The 22,854-nt window shown below is 42.1% G+C and overlaps 1 protein-coding gene across 6 annotated transcripts in view; it reads right to left on the minus strand.

Moving 5' to 3' along the window:
* lama2 (laminin, alpha 2) overlaps positions 1–22,854 on the minus strand; it is a 522,186-nt gene that overhangs the window by 338,183 nt on the left and 161,149 nt on the right. For all 6 annotated transcript variants that reach the window (XM_061886159.1, XM_061886158.1, XM_061886155.1 and 3 more), the window contains exons 7-8: positions 19,822–19,911; positions 4,307–4,424 (exon numbers count right to left, since the gene is read on the minus strand). In XM_061886159.1, the coding sequence (XP_061742143.1) occupies positions 4,307–4,424; positions 19,822–19,911 (208 nt within the window). The remainder of the gene's footprint in view (positions 1–4,306; positions 4,425–19,821; positions 19,912–22,854) is intronic.

Below are 22,854 nucleotides of genomic sequence, written 5' to 3' on the forward strand. Positions count from 1 at the left end.
CATGCTGGTGGCTACTAATTGCTATTACGCAAATTTCCGATAGCTAACTTTAGCTTTATCGTGTTGGCCGTGTGATGAGGTGGCAACTTGTCCAGGGTGTACCATGCCTTCCGCCAGAATGCAGCCGAGATAGGCTCCAGAACAAGCGGTAGAAAATGGATGGATGGATTTTAATCTGAACATAAGTCACTTACTAGTTTAGCAGGAACAAAACCATGGCAGCAATGGTCTAAAAGTCCTTGTCTTTGAGCCCACGCCAGGGAGTAAGTGCATCTCTATATTCCTTCAAAACCGCTCTAAAACAACACCTCCAGGCAACTTCAACACTTTACTAATACCCTCCTCCATTCACATCCCATCTCCCCGGATTATAAACAACTCAAATGTACTTCTAATGTATATACTTGTTCTTATGCTATCTTAACTCACTATGTTCTCTGCTGGCTGTACATATCCTACTAAATAAGACCTACACTGTTTCAATGTCCACATTTGTCTGTTGATGCAATTGTTGATGACTGAAGTTCTGATATCAACCAAAGCTCCTCATCCCAACCCCCGGATTGTAAATAATGTAAATAATTCAATGTACATACTTTGATGATTAACTTGTGTGATGACTGTATTATGTTGATAGTATATATTTGTACCATGAATTGATTAACGTGGACCCCGACTTAAACAAGTTGAAAAACTTATTCGGGTGTTACCATTTAGTGGTCAATTGTACGGAATATGTACTGTACTGTGCAATCTACTAATAAAAGTATCAATCAATCAATCAAAAAGGAGTGAAAGCTGGGGCAATGTTGATCCTGACTGTCCTTTTGCCCGGGTAGGCCCCATTTTTCTTTTTTGTCTCCTCAGACGAAACTTTTCGTTTCTTCGGTTGTTTAAGAGCTTCGTCCATGATAGCAGTGATTGCACCATAGGCGTTCTTCTTTTTGCTTTCTGACAGCTCACAGGCGCTTGCATCGACTTCCGACTTTTTAACAAATAGGGAAAGAGGGAGTGACGTATGCCGCAAATGTCATGTCTTTGTGATCATGTTTTGTTTGGTTATGATCTGTTGGTTTTTGCACTCTTTGTGCACTCCTGTTTTGTCACCATGTCAACCATTAGTTTCATCTGATATGTTTTCGGACTCACGAACCTGTGACTTCTCATGTCATTATTTTTTAAGCCTGGTTTTTCAGTTGGTCGTTCTGGCGTCACTGATTGTTTCACGCTCGGTTCACTCTGGTTATGTATCACTCTGCTTCATGCCATTTCATAGTTCATGCTGCTCTGCTCTTTTCATTCCAAGTAAATTTTGTTTATTCACGTCACGTTTAGCCAGTCTTTTGTTGCATGTCCATATTTTGCCTTTCTGGTAGTTTTCTTTCTTAGCCAAGTTTGTTCTCCGCCCTGTGCGTGCCTTTTGTTCGCCCTTTTTTAAAGATATATTAAAACATGTATTTATCTTCAGGCCATGTCCCGTCACCTCCTTTTGCATCTCGGGAAAACTATCCATGCAGGAAACTGCACCAAAGTCCACGTTATGACAGTAAAGCAGGTCAGCACATTTGTAAGTTTTTGTGTGGCCTCCACCCTCCTAAATGTCACTAAGTGCCAGAGAGAGCGATACAGACCCCCTTAGGCCATGACAGAGGTGTCATTACACAAGTTGTAAAACCATGTATCATTCCAAAAGTTATGAAAATATTTTTGAAGTTTGAAAAGTTACGTAGTGCTGCTTTAAGATTGACTATACACAACTACTCTTAGGACCTAAAAGGGACCCGTCATAATTCAGCAACAAATTAATATTTTTTGGTTTTTATTATCCATCCACCCATTTTTCTATCGCTTGTCTCGTTATGGAACATGCAAAATGTGCGACATTTCTAAACATTAGCTGCAAATATGAGGTTGGAAATCACAGCATTGAATAAGTCAATTCATGACAACATAGATTTTGATACGGTAGACAAAAAAATATTTTTACAGTGTCTAATGAGCTTGAATGAGAGATAAAGTTTATTGACCTCACAGGTATTTAATATATACTCAGCAGGCACAAAACATTGATAATCCATACATGTCCTTTAAAACCGACTTTGAAACAACGTTTAAAAATAGTTGTATTTGTAAATTGAACCAACGTTGGTGTCTAATGTATCCACGTTGTTGGTTGGGAAATTATCAAATTTCAATGGTCAAATCAACGTCACAACCTGACATTGAATAAATGTTGTCAAAAAGAATGTTTTTTCAACATTGTATTTGTGTTGTAGAACATTGGTTGGGAAATTACCAAATCTCAATGGTCAACTCAACGTCAAACCCCAACATTGATTAAACGCCATCAAAAAACATGTTTCAGTGTTAGGTCTGAGTTGTTCAACGTCAGGACCTAATTCAACAAGTTCTCAGCGTTGTTTTAATGTCTTGTGCCTGCTAGGTATCTGCCATTTTATCCTTTATATTACATTTCAGTGGTTTAATGGCAGTTTAACTCATGTTCTGAGAGTTATGCTCTTGTTTTTTGTCGCCTTTCGGTGGTTAAAGGCCACATTTACACCAAAACAATAGCAATTATTATGGGAGTTAATGGGTCCGAAATAGGTCTTAAGAGAACGTGTGTATACTGCGTTTATATCCTGTTCCAACAATTCTGCAATCAAAAACACAATGCAATTTTATTTTTTAAAAATCGAGTAAGGAACACATGTAACACCCGTTTTGGGCATTTGATATGTACAAGGGCTCAAATGGTTACTTCTGAGTATTCAAAACACTTTCACAGGTTATGCTGATATTCAGTTGTTCTGTCAAAGTAAAAGCTAAATGAAAAAGTACAAAACAACATCCGGATTCCCATCATGCATTGCTTACAACTACGGCAAGTTGCGATGTCCAAAAACATAACACCACTATCAGCAGAATTACACTAAAATTACGTAACCTATTTCTGTCAAACTTTCTGTAAGTGTGGCGCATAGACCAAGGAGGACGATCAGCACCAAAGCGTCCACAAACAGAAAGTAAAGGTGTTGCAAACGGTGCAAAACAAGAAAGTGGAATACAAATATGAGCGCGCAACAGGAAACTATACTAAACATGCCGAACTTGACAAAAATATTGCTAAAACAACAACTTAACAGCAATGTACATACGAACTATTGTAAATCAGTGGGATCACTATAATTTTGTACGATATAGTTATAGAACTTCGACAATAAAGATTTAAATTTGAATCGCCATATGCTAATAGTGCATGTTGATGACACATTCTAACTGTCTCTCGCAAATTTGACAGCAACAAACGTTCTTAAAACAATGCTAGCAAGCGCGCGAGCATGGCTAATGTCCCTCCACAGTGCTAAGTGTCTTCCATCCGCATGGTGGAAAATAAACGTTTCCTACATGTAGGACGAGGAATAGCTAAATATGCCACACTACTCGCAGTAGGAGGATACAGGAAGCAATGTTAACCGCTAAACTAGAGCTTGTGAATGTACACATGGTGGGGGGTTAGATCAATACTAATATCGACAGTAACGATAGTATCAATGATTTATATTGTTTTATCATTAGAAAATAGTTTTTTGCATTGTTCAGGAAATAAGTCCCTGCACACAAAAGGGCTTTAATCAGACCCAGTAGTGGTTTTACTCAAGTTAGTTATTTGGCTTTAGTTTTGCTAAACATATTGCATGTAATAAAATGGAATAAGATTTTTTTTTTTTTATATTTAGTTAATATTGTTACCTATTTTTTGGTATGACCATTACTGACCCTGCAACAACTTGGCATCGGATCGATTCCCACATTTTTAGTATCACCCAAAACTAATGTAAAGTATCCAATCAACAGGGAAATATGTGTTTATTACATTATAACAGGTGTGTAGATAGTACATGTTAAAACAAAAAGTAATCAGATATTAACATCATTTTAACAAGTAGATTTATAATAGTTATAAGAAAATAATACAACTGGAAATGATGGAATATGTTACCACATCGGTCAGCAGGTTTTTAACCTGTTTTGAAATGACTGTTATTTATATGCCAAATAATATACCATGATATATATTATTGTGGCGGATATCGCCTATCCCTACAGCCCTCCTTGCATTACATCCCGACATAAAAGAGATCATCACATCACGACTGCCGTAAAGTTACCTCCATAGTGCACAAGTTGTATTTGGTAGCAATGTGTTACATAAAGGACAACAGTATAACAATCACTCTGGAGGCATGCATGCCAGTTCACTTGTTGTGTGTGTCGTGTGTGTAGTTGTTGCGTTACGTCTTACTCTCACAAACATGTCGCGTGAGGAAGGTCCCGGCCATCCAGGGTTGCTGGTGGTAACCAGGGCAACAGCGATCGCAGCTCTCTCCGCATGTGTTGTGTTCGCATTCACAGCTAAACTTCTGCAGAAACACACAGTAAACACATTTGTCAATCAATACCAATCAGGCTGGCTACTATGCTGAGAGTATTACAACTTATCTTCAGTATCTTAACTAGGGGTGTTCCGTTCAGAAATTGATGTCAGATAGTCTGATATCAGAAAAAAAAAGTAATGGATGGTATCGGCTTGTATCAAAAATCTCCGATACAACCAGTCCTGCAGTGTGTTTACTTGTGCAAAGCTGGACAGCTAGAGTAGAGTAACATCTAAATGTCCTCCATTAAACACACAAGGTTGGTATTTTCTTCTATGTTAGTCAACTTATTTACAAAATGTAACCAGGGTAGGCTATAGGCTACTAGGAGGTAGCATCTACACAGCAGCTAAGCAGACAATAGCACACAAGCTAGGCATGTGTGTTCTAACTTGAATATCTTAGACTTAGACAAACTTTAATGATCCACAAGGGAAATTGTTCAACACAGTAGCTCAGTTACATTGATGGAAAGTGTAAGGATGGAAAGGACAATGCAGGTATAAATAGACTAAATATAGCAGTACAAAACACCACATTCGTCAATTAAGTGAAATGAAGTATGTTTACAGTATAGAGCGCTTTTCTCTAGTGACTCAAAGCGCTTTACATAGCGAAGCCCATTATCTAAGTTGCATTTAAACCAGTGTTGGTGGCACTGGTAGGTAATGTGTCTTGCCCAAGGACACAACGGTAGTGACAAGAATGGCGGAAGCAGGGATCGAACCTGGAACTCTCAAGTTGCTGGCACAGCCGCTCTACCAACCGAGCTACACCGCCCATAAACAAGGCAGAAAAGTATCCAGTCACAAACATGTCTGCATCATTCAACTTATTGCATCATGAGTAGGGATTGGCACCGTTCACATTGGAAGTGATATAGTACTGAGTCAAGGTAACTGGAAATCCATCCATCCATTTTCTACCGCTTATTCCCTTTTGGGGTCGCGGGGGGCGCTGGCGCCTATCTCAGCTACAATCGGGCGGAAGGCAGGGTACACCCTGGACAAGTCGCCACTTCATCGCAGGGCCAACACAGATAGACAGACAACATTCACACACTAGGGCCAATTTTAGTGTTGCCAATCAACCTATCCCCAGGTGCATGTCTTTGGAAGTGGGAGGAAGCCGGAGTACCCGGAGGGAACCCACGCATTCACGGGGAGAACATGCAAACTCCACACAGAAAGATCCCGAGCCTGGATTTGAACCCAGGACTGCAGGACCTTCGTATTGTGAGGCAGACGCACTAACCCCTCTGCCACCGTGAAGCCTAACTGGAAATCAATGCAGGCAATCAGTGGTACCAATATTTGGAACTTTTGTGCGTTAATAAATATTAATAAATCAAATTTTTTATTGCAACATTTTAAAATGACCTGATGTTATATCAGTTGTTATATCTTGTTTTAACATTACATTTGTGAGTATTATTTTCAAGCATGAAACCAAGTAGTGTAGAGTTAAAGTATGTTGTTGATTTCAGTAGTTGCGCCTTCCAAAGTGGTAATACTGTAAGTACTGTTCTAATTATGCACCAGCCATTTAATTGTAACATACATCTTAGTTTTTGTTTTTTTGAAACAGGGTTTGTATATCATGTATTGTATCGGCTTAATATCGGTATCAGTCAATTCTTAAGGCAAAAGGAAAAATGTTTGTCCCTACTCAGAGAAATTTTTTGAAGGTGGAAAGGTCAAAAACGGTTGAAAATGTGCACTGTGAAAACTTCCCAAGAAGAGGTAAAATAGGGTTTTTGGAAAACCGGGAATTCTGGGAAATGGATAACATATTTTGCGTTCGATATATCAGAAGTGTCCTGTGTGTGGATGGTAAACACATCAATCAATCAATCAATGTTTACTTATATAGCCCTAAATCACTAGTGTCTCAAAGGGCTGCACAAACCACCACGACATCCTCGGTAGGCCCACATAAGGGCAAGGAAAACTCACACCCAGTGGGACATCGGTGACAATGATGACTATGAGAACCTTGGAGAGGAGGAAAGCAATGGATGTCGAGCGGGTCTAACATGATACTGTGAAAGTTCAATCCACAATGGATCCAACACAGTCGCGAGAGTCCAGTCCAAAGCGGATCCAACACAGCAGCGAGAGTCCCGTTCACAGCGGAGCCAGCAGGAAACCATCCCAAGCGGAGGCAGATCAGCATCGCAGAGATGTCCCCAGCTGATACACAGGCAAGCAGTACATGGCCACCGGATCGGACCGGACCCCCTCCACAAGGGAGAGTGGGACATAGAAGAAAAAGAAAAGAAACGGCAGATCAACTGGTCTAAAAAGGGAGTCTATTTAAAGGCTAGAGTATACAAATGAGTTTTAAGGTGAGACTTAAATGCTTCTACTGAGGTGGCATCTCGAACTGTTACCGGGAGGGCATTCCAGAGTACTGGAGCCCGAACGGAAAACGCTCTATAGCCCGCAGACTTTTTTTGGGCTTTGGGAATCACTAACAAGCCGGAGTCCTTTGAACGCAGATTTCTTGCCGGGACATATGGTGCAATACAATCGGCAAGATAGGATGGAGCTAGACCGTGTAGTATTTTATACGTAAGTAGTAAAACCTTAAAGTCACATCTTAAGTGCACAGGAAGCCAGTGCAGGTGAGCCAGTACAGGCGTAATGTGATCAAACTTTCTTGTTCTTGTCAAAAGTCTAGCAGCCGCATTTTGTACCAACTGTAATCTTTTAATGCTAGACATGGGGAATCGGGTTTAAAAAATGCGAAACATTTTGAGAATTTAGGGCATTGTGGACTGAATACGCCAATTCAATCGAATGGGAATTTCGGGAAAACCGGAATTTTTTGCAAATATTGATTCTAGCACAATTGCCCTAAATTATATGAAAGGGTTGGTGTTGGATTTTTGGAATTGGTTGAAAAATGTTGATGTAAAAACAGTTTGAATTGAAAATGGGTATTTCTGAATCGCTGGGATTTCGGGAAAACCGGGAATTTGTATGGGGGAAAAAAAAGAGAAAATGTGTTGTCCCAACTCAAAAGAATGTTTTGAAGGTGGAATATGTTCAAAAACGGTTGAAAAATGTGCACTATGAAAACTTTCCAGGAAGAGGTAAAATAGGGTTTTGTAAAACCGGGAATACTGGGAAAGGGAAAACATGTTTTGCGTCCGATATATCAGAAGAGTACTGTGTGTGGTTGTTTAACACATTGGAATCAGGTTTAAAAAATGCGAAACAGTTTGAGAATTTATGGCATTGTAGACTGAGTACGCAAATTCATTCGAATGGGAATTTCAGGAAAACCGGAAATTTTGAGCAAATATTGATTCTAGCACAATTGTCCTAAATGATATGAATGGGTTGGTGTTGGATTTTTTGGAATCGGTTGAAAAATGTTGACTCAGAAACAGTTTGAATTGAGAATGGGTATTTCTGAATTCCTGGAATTTTGGGAAAACCAAGAATTTTTATGGGGAGAAAAAAAGGTAAATGTGTTGGCCCAACTCACAGGAATGTTTTTAAGGTGGAATGGTCAAAAACAGTTGAAAATGCGCACTGTGAAAACTTTCCAGGAAGAGTTAAATAGGGTTTTGGAAAACCAGGAATTCTGGGAAAAGGAAAAAATGTTTTGCGTTTGATATATCAGAAGAGTACTATTGTTGGATGGTTAACACATTGGATTCAGGTTTAAAAAATGCGAAACATTTTGAGAATTCAGGGCATTACAAACTGAATACGCCAATTCATTCGAATGGGAATTTCAAGGAATTTGGGAATTTTGGGAAAAACGGGAATTTTGGGAAAAACGGGAATTTTGAGCAAATATTGATTTTAGCACAATTGTCCTAAACGATATGAATTGGTTGGTGTTGGATTTTTTGGAATCGGTTGAAAAATATTGACTCCGAAACAGTTTGAATTGAGAATTTGTATTTCTGATTTCCTGGAATTTCGGGAAAACCTGGAATTTTTATGGGGAGAAAAAAAAAGGAAAATGTGTTGTCCAAACTCAGAGGAATGTTTTAAAGGTGGAATGGTCAAAAACGGTTGAAAAATATGCACTGTGAAAACTTTCCAGGAAGCGCTAAATAGGGTTTTGGAAAACCAGGAATTCTGGGAAAAGGAAAACATGTTTAGCGTTTGATATATCAGAAGAGTACTGTTGTTGGATGGTTAACACATTGGAATCGGGTTTAAAAAATGCGAAACATTTTGAGAATTTAGGGCATTGTAGACTGAATACGCCAATTCATTCGAATGGTAATTTCACGGAAATTTTGGAATTTCTGGAAAACCAGGAATTTGGAGCAAATGTTGGTTCTAGCACAATTGTTAAAAATTATATGAATGGGTTGGTGTTGGATTTTTTGGAATCGGTTGAAAATTGTTGACTCGGAAACAGTTTGAATAGAGAATTTGTATTTCTGAATTCCTGGTTTTTGGGGAAAAAAAAGAACTCAGGGGAATGTTTTGAAGGTGGAATGGTCAAAAACGTTTGGAAAATGTGCACTGTAAAAACTTTCCAGGAAGAGGTTAAAATAGGGTTTTGGAAAGCCGGGAATTCTGGGAAATCCGGGAATTTTTTTGGACTTGGAAAATGGTGTTTTGATTGTCCAAAGTGAGTGGAGTGTGTGGATGGTGGAACGGTTCAAATCAGTTGAGAAATGTGGGAATTGTGCAAGTTCGAAAAACACCCCATTTATTTTCAAACGGAGAAACGGGAAATCTGGGTAAACTGGGATATTCCCGGTCGAGCCGAACGTTTTGATAGTGGAACGCTTCCGATCGAATTAAAACTGTGGTCTCCGGCAAATATAGATGATTTTTTTGGTGTAGGAATGCTTGGGCATTCATGTAATTAAATAACCATGTCTAATCTTCAAAGGTGATGCTGTGTTTATTTCCTTGAATTAGGGTATGATGATGTATTCATATATTTAATGTCCTTATCACACACAGTGACTGAAACATGTCCTTATGAGGCATCACAGCATACGCCCATCCGTCCATCCATCCATCCATCATCTTCCGCTTATCCGAGGTCGGGTTGCGGGGGCAGCAGCCTAAGCAGGGAAGCCCAGACTTCTCTATCTCCAGCCACTTCGTTTAGCTCTTACCGGGGGATCCCGAGGCGTTCCCAGGCCAGCCGGGAGACATAGTCTTCCCAACGTGTCCTGGGTCTTCCCCATGGCCTCCTACCAGCTGGACGTGCCCCTAAACACCTCCCTAGGGAGGCGTTCGGGTGGCATCCTGACCAGATGCCCAAACCACCTCATCTGGCTCCTCTCGATGTGGAGGAGCAGCGGCTTTACGTTGAGCTCCTCCCGGATGGCAGAGGTTCTCACCCTATTTCTAAGGGAGAGCCCCGCCACCGGGCGGAGGAAACTCATTTCGGCCGCTTGTACCCGTGATCTTATCCTTTCGGTCATGACCCAAAGCTCATGACCATAGGTGAGGATGGGAACGTAGATCGACCGGTAAATTGAGAGCTTTGCCTTCTGGCTCAGCTCCTTCTTCACCACAACGGATTGATACAACGTCCGCATTACTGAAGACGCCGCACCGATCCGCCTGTCGATCTCACGATCCACTCTTCCCCCACTCGTGAACAAGACTCCTAGGTACTTGAACTCCTCCACTTGGGGCAGGGTCTCCTCCCCAACCCGGAGATGGCACTCCACCCTTTTCCGGGCGAGAACTATGGACTCGGACTTGGAGGTGCTGATTCTCATTCCGGTCGCTTCACACTCGGCTGCGAACCCATCCAGGGAGAGCTGAAGATCCGGGCCAGATGAAGCCATCAGGACTACATCATCTGCAAAAAGCAGAGACCTAATCCCGTGGCCACCAAACCGGATCCCCTCAACGCCTTGGCTGCGCCTAGAAATTCTGTCCATAAAAGTTATGAACAGAATCGGTGACAAAGGACAGCCTTGGCGGAGTCCAACCCTCACTGGAAACGTGTCCGACTTACTGCCAGCAATGCGGACCAAGCTCTGACACTGATCCTACAGGGAGCGGACTGCCACAATAAGACAGTCCGGTACCCCATACTCTCTGAGCACTCCCCACAGGACTTCCCGAGGGACACGGTCGAATGCCTTCTCCAAGTCCACAAAGCACATGTAGACTGGTTGGGCAAACTCCCATGCACCCTCAAAAACCCTGCCGAGAGTATCGAGCTGGTCCACAGTTCCACGACCAGGACGAAAACCACACTGTTCCTCCTGAATCCGAGGTTCGACTATCCGGCGAAGCCTCCTCTCCAGTACACCTGAATAAACCTTACCGGGAACGCTGAGGAGTGTGATCCCACGATAGTTGGAACACACCCTCCGGTCCCCCTTCTTAAAGAGAGGGACCACCACCCCGGTCTGCCAATCCAGAGGTACCGAGCCCGATGCCCACGCGATGCTGCAGAGTCTTGTCAACCAAGACAGCCCCACAGCATCCAGAGCCTTAAGGAACTCCGGGCGGGTCTCATCCACCCCCGGGGCCTTGCCGCCGAGGAGCTTTTTAACTACCTCAGCGACCTCAGCCCCAGAAATAGGAGAGTCCACCACAGATTCCCCAGGCACCGCTTCCTCAAAGGAAGACGTGTTGGTGGGATTGAGGAGGTCTTCGAAGTATTTCCTCCACCGATCCACAACATCCGCAGTCGAGGTCAGCAGAACACCATCCGCACTGCTAGTGCACTGCTTCCCCTTCCTGAGGCGGCGTATGGTGGTCCAGAATCGCTTCGAAGCCGTCCGGAAGTCGTTTTCCATGGCTTCCCCGAACTCTTCCCATGTCCGAGTTTTTGCCTCCGCGACCGCTAAAGCTGCACACCGCTTAGCCCGTCGGTACCCGTCCACTGCCTCCGGAGTCCTATGAGCCAAAAGAACCCGATAGGACTCCTTCTTCAGCTTGACAGCATCCCTCACTGCTGGTGTCCACCAACGGGTTCTGGGATTACCGCCACGACAGGCACCAACAACCTTGCGGCCACAGCTCCAATCAGCCGCCTCGACAATAGAGGTTCGGAACATGGTCCACTCGGACTCAATGTCCCGCACCTACCTCGTGACATGTTCAAAGTTCTCCCGGAGGTGTGAATTAAAACTCTCTCTGACAGGAGACTCTGCCAGACGTTCCCAGCAGACCCTCACAATGCGTTTGGGCCTGCCAGGTCTGTCCGGCATCCTCCCACACCATCGCAGCCAACTCACCACCAGGTGGTGATCGGTAGAAAGCTCCGCCCCTCTCTTCACCCGAGTGTCCAAAACATAAGGCCGCAAATCCGATGACACAACTACAAAGTCGATCATGGAACTGCGGCCTATGGTGTCCTGGTTGCAAGTGCACATATGGACACCCTTATGTTTGAACATGGTGTTTGTTATGGACAATCCGTGAGGAGCACAAAAGTCCAATAACAAAACACCACTCGGGTTTAGATCCGGGCGACCATTCTTCCCAATCACGCCATTCCAGGTTTCACTGTCGTTGCCAACATGAGCGTTGAAGTCCCCCAGTAGGACAAGGGAATCACCCGGCGGAGCACTTTCCAGTACTCCCTCAAGTGTACCCAAAGAGGGTGGGTATTCTGAACTGCTGTTTGGTGCGTAAGCACAAACAACAGTCAGGACCCGTCCCCCCACCCGAAGACGAAGGGAAGCTACCCTCTCGTCCACTGGGTTGAACTTAAACGTGCAGGCTTTGAGCCGGGGGGAAACGAGAATTGCCACCCCAGCCCGTCGCCTCTCACTGCCGGCAACGCCAGAGTGGAAGAGGGTCCAGTCCCTCTCGAGAGAACTGGTTCCAGAGCCCTTGCTGTGCGTCGAGGTGAGTCCGACTATATCCAGCCGGAACTTCTCTACCTCGCGGACTAGCTCAGGCTCCTTCCCCCCCAGTGAGGTGACGTTCCACGTCCCAAGAGCTAGCTTATGTAGCCGAGGATCGGACCGCCAAGTGCCCTGCCTTCGGCTGCCGCCCAGCTCACAATGCACCCGGCCTCTATGACCCTTCCTATGAGTGGTGAGCCCATTGGAGGGATGACCCACGTTGCCTCTTCGGGCTGTGCCCCAACTCCGGGCCTGGCTCCAGAGCGGGGCCCCGGTGACCCGCGTCCGGGCGACGGAAATCTGAGTTCATTTTGTTGTAATTCCATAGAAGTCTTTGAGCTGCTCTTTGTCTGATCACTCACCTAGGACCTGTTTGTCTTGGGAGACCCTACCAGGGGGCATGAAAGCCCCCAGACAACATAGCACCTAGGATCATTGGGACACGCAAACTCCTCTACCACAGTAAGGTAGCAGCTCAGAGAGGAGGTAGCAGCCTGCACGTTCAAATAGACGGCAGCAAAATGTAATTAGCAGTGTTTGTAAGTGGCCTGTGGAACAATAATGTATTCACAGGAGAGCGCTGGAAACTATCTTGTTTCCCTTTTCCAGATTATTAGTTGGTAACAAATGGGTTCAGCACCGCCCTCCTGAGAGAAGAGAGACTCATAACACAGTAGCGTCGCAAGACTTCTGCCAACTTAGTAATTCAATTTAGTACTTTCTGTAAATCGGTTGATGAGGAGAGGCTGCCAGACTGTGCAGAGTACAATAGCAAAAGTCCAAGCCAAGTTTGGTTATTTTGGCACCGGCCGGTTTTCCTCCCCTTTTATCCGAGACAAAACACCCCAGCTCTGGCTTCAGGCTGCCTTTGTGCTGAGCACGCATCCTAGCAGATGTTCTGGAGACAATCATTAACAAATCAGCTCACATCTGCCCGGTACTTAATTATGTCCATGAATGACTGTGTTTGGCCATATTTATACTTGTTTTTCTCCCCCGCGTTCATGTTAATAGCTGAAGGGCTGATGAGGTTGGACAGCAGGAAAATGACTGAGCTTTTCCAAAAACTGAATGGCAGTCAAAAAACGGCCAAGGGGTTTTGTGTAGCACTTTATCAGGCAAGGTATCAATTGAGTGGGTTATGTTTACTTTGCCAATACGCAAGTAAATACTACAAATTCAAAGAAACATCTAATTTATGGGAATTACATTTTGTGTGTAATTTTGCGCCTCATTCACAATCCTTATGTGTCTTCAGTGCATTCTAAAGAGTGAAACACTAATAGTAAGAGGTGGCTAACAATGCAGGTAATGAAGACGAACCTATTCCACCTATAAAGCAAACATTTTTAATATACATGCTGTAAGTAATGTAGTAACAGGCACAATCATGATAATGTCTAATATTCACAGTATTGTGCTCATTTTAAGCATTACCAGAACAAATTTTTCTTTTTTCGCATTGATTTCACAGGGCGCATAGTACAGCTGTGCGATAAAACAATTTCAATATGGATCGCAATAAAAAGTGCTCTTTTTTTTGTTTTCTTCTATCAGAAGAGGTCAAGCGAAGTTGCAAAGCAAGGTTGGTTGCATGAACAAAGGCACTCGCTTTCTGGTAACTGAACAATGCAGGATCTGATCACTGATCAGCGGGAGTGACACACCAACAGCCAATCAGGTAACAGTATCAACTATCAGGTTTGGTTGTGTCATCTCCTTGTCTGGCGGTTGATTCTTTGCATGGAGTCAAAGGAGAAAGCAGAAATGAGTGGTACAGCGAGAGAAGAAATTGAAATGACAGAAAGTCGATAATATGGCATTTTTTCTATATTTTTTTCTTTAAAGGCACCGTAGTTAAACCAATGTAGTCTGTAAATGATGCAAGGTGCTCAACTAACCAAGATCGGCAATACCACACCACCCTAGCCGCGCTCACCCTTTAGATTACAACTGTAACTTCCTGGCACTAAACCTGCAGAAAATAATTATTCGCAGGTTCCTCTTTTACATTTTGCACTATTTTGTTACACTTAATTAAGCATTTCTTACATATTCCTTATTTTTGCACCTTCATTTTACGAGGTTACATTTTTTTAGTCTTTTCCATGCTTACGTTGACATTTCAGGAGATTATAATCAGAGGAAGGTTACATTTTAAATACAAATGTTTACATTTAATTCTATTTTTTTCCTTGTCCTTATTTTCCATAGGTTATACAAAGTATCAATAATTATCAATATCGACCGATACAAAACACTTACATCTTGATACAGTTTTTTAGCCAGACCACCCAGCCCAAGCGCATAGCAACGATTGCTATATCCATCAACAACAACAACATCGAGAACGCCTTTCTGTGTTTGCTACCATCACGTCAGTCCTTGTGCGAGACGACAACTACTTTTGGACAAATGATGATCCCTAATTCTATCTTTTTGAGCCTGAGTATACGGCGGATGAGCTACGAATTTTACAAGCTGAGTGCTAGGCAAATCCAGCTCTAGTGAACCCATATCAATCAATCAATCGTTTATTTATATAGCCCCAAATCACAAATGTCTCAAAGGACTGCAAAAATCATTATGACTACAACATCCTCGGAAGAACCCACAAAAGGGCAAGGAAAACTCACACCCAGTGGGCAGGGAGAATTCACATCCAGTGGAACGCCAGTGACAATGCTGACTATGAGAAACCTTGGAGAGGACCTCAGATGTGGGCAACCCCCCCCCTCTAGGGGACCGAAAGCAATGGATGTCGAGCGGGTCTAACATGATGCTGTGAAAGTTCAATCCATAGTGGCTCCAACACAGCCGCGAGAGTTCAGTTCAAAGCGGATCCAAGACAGCAGCGAGAGTCCCGTCCACAGGAGACCATCTCAAGCGGAGGCGGATCAGCAGCGTAGAGATGTCCCCAACCGATACAGGCGAGCGCTCCATCCTGGGTCCCGACGAGCGGTCCATCCTGGGTCTCGACTCTGGACAGCCAGTACTTCATCCATGGTCATCGGACCGAACCCCCTCCACAAGGGAGGGGGGGACATAGGAGAAAAAAAAGAAGCGGCAGATCAACTGGTCTAAAAAGGAGGTCTATTTAAAGGCTAGAGTATACAGATGAGTTTTAAGGTGAGACTTAAATGCTTCTACTGAGGTAGCATCTCGAACTGTTACCGGGAGGGCATTCCAGAGTACTGGAGCCCGAACGGAAAACGCTCTATAGCCCGCAGACTTTTTTTGGGTTCTAGGAATCACTAATAAGCCGGAGTCTTTTGAACGCAGATTTCTTGCCGGGACATATGGTGCAATACAATCGGCAAGATAGGCTGGAGCTAGACCGTGTAGTATTTTATACGTAAGTAGTAAAACCTTAAAGTCACATCTTAAGTGCACAGGAAGCCAGTGCAGGTGAGCCAGTACAGGCGTAATGTGATCAAACTTTCTTGTTCTTGTCAAAAGTCTAGCAGCCGCATTTTGTACCAACTGTAATCTTTTAATGCTAGACATGGGGAGACCCGAAAATAATACGTTACAGTAGTCGAGACGAGACGTAACAAACGCATGGATAATGATCTCGGCGTCTTTAGTGGACAAAATGGAGCGATTGCCATTGTCCTAGTGTTAGTATTTAGCAACATAACATAAGGAAGTCTTAATGTGGCCAGAGGGGCAGTGTGTCTGTCTCTCTGTTATCACTTTGCTCTGTATCATTTCTTACGATAACAATGTCGCTGTAGCTTGGTTGATATTCAGGTCACACCATGTACCGCATTTTTCGGAGTATAGGTCGCTCCGGAATATAAGTCGCATCTGCCAAAAATGCATTTTAAAGAAGGGAACAAACATGTATTTGTCGCACTGGAGTATAAGTCGCATTTTTGGGGAAATGTACTTGATAAAAACCAACACCAAGAATAGACATTTGAAGGGCAATTTAAAATAAACAAAGAATAGTGAATAACAGGCTGAATAAGTGTATGTTATATGACGCATAAACAACCAATTGAGAAGGTGCCTGGTATGTTAATGTAACATATTACGGTAAGAGTCATTCAAATAACTATAACATATAGAACATGCTATACATTTACCAAACAATCTGTCACTCCAAAACGCTAAATCCCATGAAATCTTATACGTCTAGTCTTTTACGTGAATGAGCCAAATAATATTTGACATTTTACGGTAATGTGTTAATAATTTCACACACAAGTAGCTCCTGAGTATAAGTCGCACCCCCGGCCAAACAATGAAAAAAATTGCGACCTATAGTCCGAAAAATACAGTAAATGGGGCGTTGTTGGCGGGTTTTGGATATTTTAAGTGCTCTATGGGCCCAATAGATGAATCCCTCTTAACTGTATTTTTTAGGTGCCTCTTACTAGCAGTGTTTAACTATTTATAACTCACAAAAAAAACGTGTGTGTGTTATTGTCTCACATAGTGCAGTTCCTCTTGAAATGAATGTAGGTACATGTGTATACTTTAGTGTCCTGGTTTTTATGCACCAACATCTTCACGTGATTGGATTTTAAACATCTATGGCAGTTGTTATTATGATGTATTACCGTAAATAGAGATACGGTATACGGCAGCAGTGCTTTTTTTTTTTTATGGTAACATTCTGGTGACTGAGCAACCCGGTTTTTTATAACGTAAAATCTTTTGTCATTTTTACAGTGTACAATTGTATGTACATAGTCAATCAGATATTCATTTTAACAAAAAAAAAAGTTTTTAGACGCCGTGGCGCAGTGGAAGAATGTCCGTGCGCAACCCGAGGGGCCCTGGTTCAAATCCCACCTAGTACCAACCTCGTCACGTCCGTTGTGTCCTGAGCAAGACTATTCACCCTTGCTCCTGATCGGTGCTGGTTGGCGCCTTGCATGGCAGCTCCCTCCATCAGTGTGTGAATGTGTGTGTGAATGGGTAAATGTGGAAGTAGTGTCAAAGCGCTTTGAGTACCTTGAAGGTAGAAAAGCGCTATACAAGTACAACCCATTTATTATTTATTTATTTAGTGTATAATATATATTTTTTTACATTATTAGGAAACACAAAACTAATAGAGATACTAAGCATAAATAACATTGCTTCTTACACATTTATACAGTATCTTTATTAAAAAAAAAAAAAAAAGATAAGTTAATATTTGTTATTGCAATTGATATATTTTTCTGTTAAAACAGAAACAACAAATACATTTAGTAAGAAAAGATAAAGTACTTTACTGACGCAGAATATTTCCAGGCTTTCATGGGCCACATGAAATTATGTCAAATCTGGCACCTGGGCCTTGACTTTGACACCTGTGGCATGAACAACGAATCACACATGTTAGTGACTAAGCCACTGTGCTTTTTAAAATTACAGGTAATTACGACTACAAAATAAGCCACTACGGGACCAAAGAAAATAGCGACGTTCTTTGACAAGAACGTGAGAAACTCTATGGAAATCAAGTAAGAACTCGTAGAAAAGCACAAAGGTGGGTCTTCCCTCCCTTATACCTACCTGTCAGTTCATTGCCTTTTTCACTAAATTATTTTCAATAGAGGTAAAAGTGATTTTGTATTTCACATTATTTTCTGCATATACAAACCCTGTTTCCCATATGAGTTGGTAAATTGTGTTGGATGTAAATATAAACGGAATACAATGATTTGCAAATCATTGTCAACCCATATTCAGTTGAATATGCTACAAACACTTATATGGAACATCCCACAGGAGTGCAGGCTAATTGACAACAGGTGGGTGCCATGGTTGGGTATAAAAGCAGCTTCCATGAAATGCTAAGTAATTCACAAACAAGGATGGGGCGAGGGTCACCACTTTGTAAGCAAATTGTCGAACAGTTTTAGAACATTTCTCAACGAGCATTTGCTATGAATTTAGAGATTTTACCATCTACGGTCCGTAAAAATCATAAAAAAGTTCCAAGAATCTGGAGAAATCACTGCACTTAAGCGATGATATTACGGACTTTAGATCCCTCAGGCGGTACTGCATCAAAAACAGACATCAGTGTGTAAAGGATATCACCACATGGGCTCAGGAACACTTCATAAAACCACTGTCAGTAACTACGGTTGGTCGCTACATCTGTAAGTGCAAGTTAAAACTCTGCTATGCAAAGCCAAACCCATTTATCAACGATATCCTAAAACGCCGCCGGCTTGGCTGGGCCCGAGCTCACCTAAGATGGACTGATGCAAAGTGGAAAGGTGTTCTGTGGTCTGACGAGTCCACATTTCAAATTATATTTGGAAACTGTGGACGTGGTTTCCTCCAGAACAAAGAGGAAAATAACCATTTGGATTGTTATAGGCGCAAAGTTCAAAAGCTGGCATCTGTGATGGTACGGGGGTGTATTAGTACCCAAGGCATGGGTAACTTACACATCCGTGAAGGCACCATTAATGCTGAAAGGTCCATACAGGTTTTGGAGCAACACATGTCATCCAAGCAACGTTATCATGGACGCCCCTGCTTATTTCAGTAAGACAAGTGTTACAACAGCGTGGCTTCGTAAATTAAAAAAAAGAGTGCGGGTACTTTCGTGGGCCGCCTGCATTCCAGACCTGTGTCCCATCGATAATGTGTGGCGCATTATGAAGCGTAATATACGACAGTGGAGACCCTGGACTGTTGAACGACTGAAGCTCTACATAAAACAAGAATGGGAAAGAATTCCACTTTTAAAGCTTCAAAAATTAGTTTCCTCAGTTCCCAAACATTTATTGAGTGTTGTTAAAAGAAAAGGTTATGTAACACAGTGGTGAACATGCCCTTTCCCAACTACTTTGGCTCGTGTTGCAGCCATGAAATTCTAAGTTAATTATTATTTGCAAAAAAAAATTAAGTTTATGAGTTTGAACATGAAATATCTTGTCTTTGTAGTGCATTCAATTGAATATGGATAGAAAAGGATTTGCAAATCATTGTACATCTAACAATTTCCCAACTCATGTGGAAACGGGGTTTGTAGAACTATAATTATTCTCCTTAAAATGTGCTCTATGTTAATGTTTTTGAGTGTCTGAAACACATTATTGGGTTAATATGATTTCTTATGGAAACAATGGTTCCAATTTTTATACGACTCAGTCTTGAAGAGACCTTTAAGAAAAAATTACCAATGAAAACTGGCATATTATTGTATTATTAAATATGGACCAATGCCGATATGGAAGTTGCAGTGTGCAAAGTAAGAGTAGACACTGAAAACATATGACATCACTTATGCTGACATCATCACCTTTAGAGAGAGGGAAAAAAAACAATAACAAATGTGTCACATCGAAGTAAAACTTGTTTCAGCCTGAGGACGTGCAGGACAACACACCATGAGCGTGTGAGGAAAAAGTGCGAAAGATCAGGTGTCTGGTATCAAACACTGGACTGAACCGAGGCGCTAGACAACACCTGTGTCCTTCAGTGACAATGCAGCAAAGGTTTGATGTAAAAGCTGAAGCCTGAGGGTACTTGAATCTTTTTCCACATTGGTTAAAGACAGCTGTGTTACCTTGAAATGTGATGGGGGGAGGATCCAAGAGTTCAGCGTTTTACCTTGGTAGCGGTGTTGAGGGGGCAGGCCTTTGCGTGACCGTAACATATACACATCCCTCCGACTGAAATATCCTTAATGGAATAGTAGTACTGAGGAGACACAACAAGAGAAGGAAACAATATTTATTCAAAAGTGTGTTAGCATATTCATAACTCATTTAAAGCAACAATATGTAAGAACTAGGGATGGGCACCTGTCACATTTGAATCGATTCGGTACCAATTCACGGTACCTGAGAATTGACAACGGTACCATTTTCTGGTACTTGGGTGTTTATGTGGAATACTTGTTTAATAATAAAATGTTTACATTTTTTTAGCATTCACGACTGAGCTGTTCATTTGTTTTATCTTGTTTTCTTACACTTGTGAGTTTAATTTGCAAGTATTATACCGTAAACCTTGCAAGCAATTACAATTCCAATACGTTAGATTAGGGTTGCTCAAACTTTTTGACTCGGGGACCGCATTGGGCTTAAAATGTTAGGCCATGGGGCCGAAAGCCGACTGCATGCAAAGTAACAAATATATATATATATATATATATATATATATATATAATATATATATCCATCCATCCATCCATTTTCCACCGCTTATTCCCTTTCGGGGTCGCGGGGGGCGCTGGCGCCTATCTCAGCTACAATCGGGCGGAAGGCGGGGTACACCCTGGACAAGTCGCCACCTCATCGCAGGGCCAACACAGATAGACAGACAACATTCACACTCACATTCACACACTAGGGCCAATTTAGTGTTGCCAATCAACCTATCCCCAGGTGCATGTTTTTGGAAGTGGGAGGAAGCCGGAGTACCCGGAGGGAACCCACGCATTCACGGGGAGAACATGCAAACTCCACACAGAAAGATCCCGAGCCTGGATTTGAACCCAGGACTGCAGGAACTTCGTATTGTGAGGCAGACGCACTAACCCCTCTTCCACCGTGAAGCCCATATATATATATATATATATATATATATATATATATATATATATATATATATATATATATATATATATATATATATATATATATATATATATATCCTAATTGGTTATTTAGAGTATGTGAAAGTTTAACTCCTACCTTGTTTACTTGCGTGATGACCTTCTTAAAGTTTTGCAATCAATCAGAAGTGGAAAGCAGCTAAAATGCGGCAAACAGGCATGATGACATGAATATGCAGTGAGACGCACAAAAATGTCATTTTGATAAGGCCATCTGCACGAGTTATGAATAACACGTGCAATGTTAGTAGATCTCACGCAACACGCCCACTAATTGTAGTAGTTGCAATTTTATAGATTGCACACGCTGTTTGGCAATTGTATTTGGATCTTAGTATATCAGGACCTAAGTACTGTATTTTATTTATTACACACCAGTGGTTTGATTGTAACGTGCATCTTACTTGTAATTTTTATTACCAAATGCTGATGCATTGCAATTGCTATGTAAAATCATTAATGTTAAGTATATTGGATATCCAACGTATATTAAATGGTAAATGGGTTATACCTGAATAATGCTGTTCTACCTTCAAGGTACTCAAAGCGCTTTGACAGTATTTCCACATTCACATTCACACACTGATGGCGGGAGCTGGCATGCAAGGCGCTAGCCACGACCCATCAGGAGCAAGGGTGAAGTGTCTTGCTCAAGGACGCAACGGACGTGACGAGGTTGGTAGAAGGTGGGGATCGAACCAGGAACCTCAGGTTGCTGGCACAGCCACTCTCCCAACAGCACCACGCCGTCCAAATTATCTTCGAGCTAGCGCATTGTGAAATGTGTAGACCAACTGTACTTTCAAGTGTTTTCCGTCGGGCATACTTGCTTTGTTGGCATGGAAAATTGAAATATTACTTAGAAGCTATAAAAATCTCTCTTGCACAAACGGTTAGTAGGTAGGTTGGTAGCTATAAAAGAACCAAATTTAGTAATTCAGTACCCCGCTCTAGTAGGGACTGACCTTACAGTAACAGCTTTATAATCATCGACGGTACAGTACACTGGATTGTAATGGAAAATAATCTCTTTGTGATTGACCTTTAATGATAGTGGTGGACCTGCCAGGAAGTTTTCCATGTTATGTTCAGCACAGGAATTTAGTGGTTTGATTCGTAATTCTACTTTGTTAGTGACACTTTATTGAGCATCAAGTCAGCTTGTGACGATAAAAAGTCAAGTAATCCAACAATAAATGATAACGAAGTCGATAATTTGGTAGCATTGATAAATTGCAATGTTCCTCACTTTTGTGTGTCTTTTGCTTCCTAACAAGGTGAAAGAGGTTTCACTCGGTGCATTCAATAGCAAGTAAACCCTCTTGCCAGTCATCCTCAATCTTTGTCTATGTGGATGGAGGCGGGACTAATAGCTTCTGACAGCGACGGAGACTCGCCAGTAGCTAGTGCAAAGCACAGCAAGGTAACACAAATGTTTGGGGTAAAAAAGAGGATTGCAGTGCTAGATAAACTTTGTCTACATCAATTTGAGTACTTTTTAAAGCAGCGTCAATTTGCAATGCAATAAAAAAGGCTGGACAGGACATGTTTAAAGAAAAAAAAAAAAGGCACAATACAAAATGCGAACCGCGCACCCACACACAGACAGGCACCAATGCGTAAGTATAATGAGATTAAACATCCATCCATCTATTTTCTACCGCTTATTCCCTTTTGGGGTTGCGGGGGGGCGCTGGCGCCTATCTCAGCTACAATCTGGCGGAAGGCGGGGTACACCCTGGACAAGTCGCCACCTCATCGCAGGGCCAACACAGATAGACAGATTAAACATACAATCTATTAAATAGCCGACATTTTAAGAATTAATCAAAGATAGAATCCACCACATTGAGTGTATTAGAGTGCTAAAACTGGCAGGAGTTAATAAATAATAAATATACCAGTGTGCAGCTTTTCAAACATCACAAGATTATTTTCTTTTTGAGGGAGTTAGATTCGGTATTTTGTTATTTGTTTCAATTGCTATTTTAACTGTTTTTTTCAATACATAGACAAGGTTAATA

Source organism: Nerophis ophidion, linkage group LG24 (genome assembly GCF_033978795.1).
Source record: "Nerophis ophidion isolate RoL-2023_Sa linkage group LG24, RoL_Noph_v1.0, whole genome shotgun sequence".
Classification (NCBI taxonomy): Eukaryota; Metazoa; Chordata; class Actinopteri; order Syngnathiformes; family Syngnathidae; genus Nerophis; species Nerophis ophidion.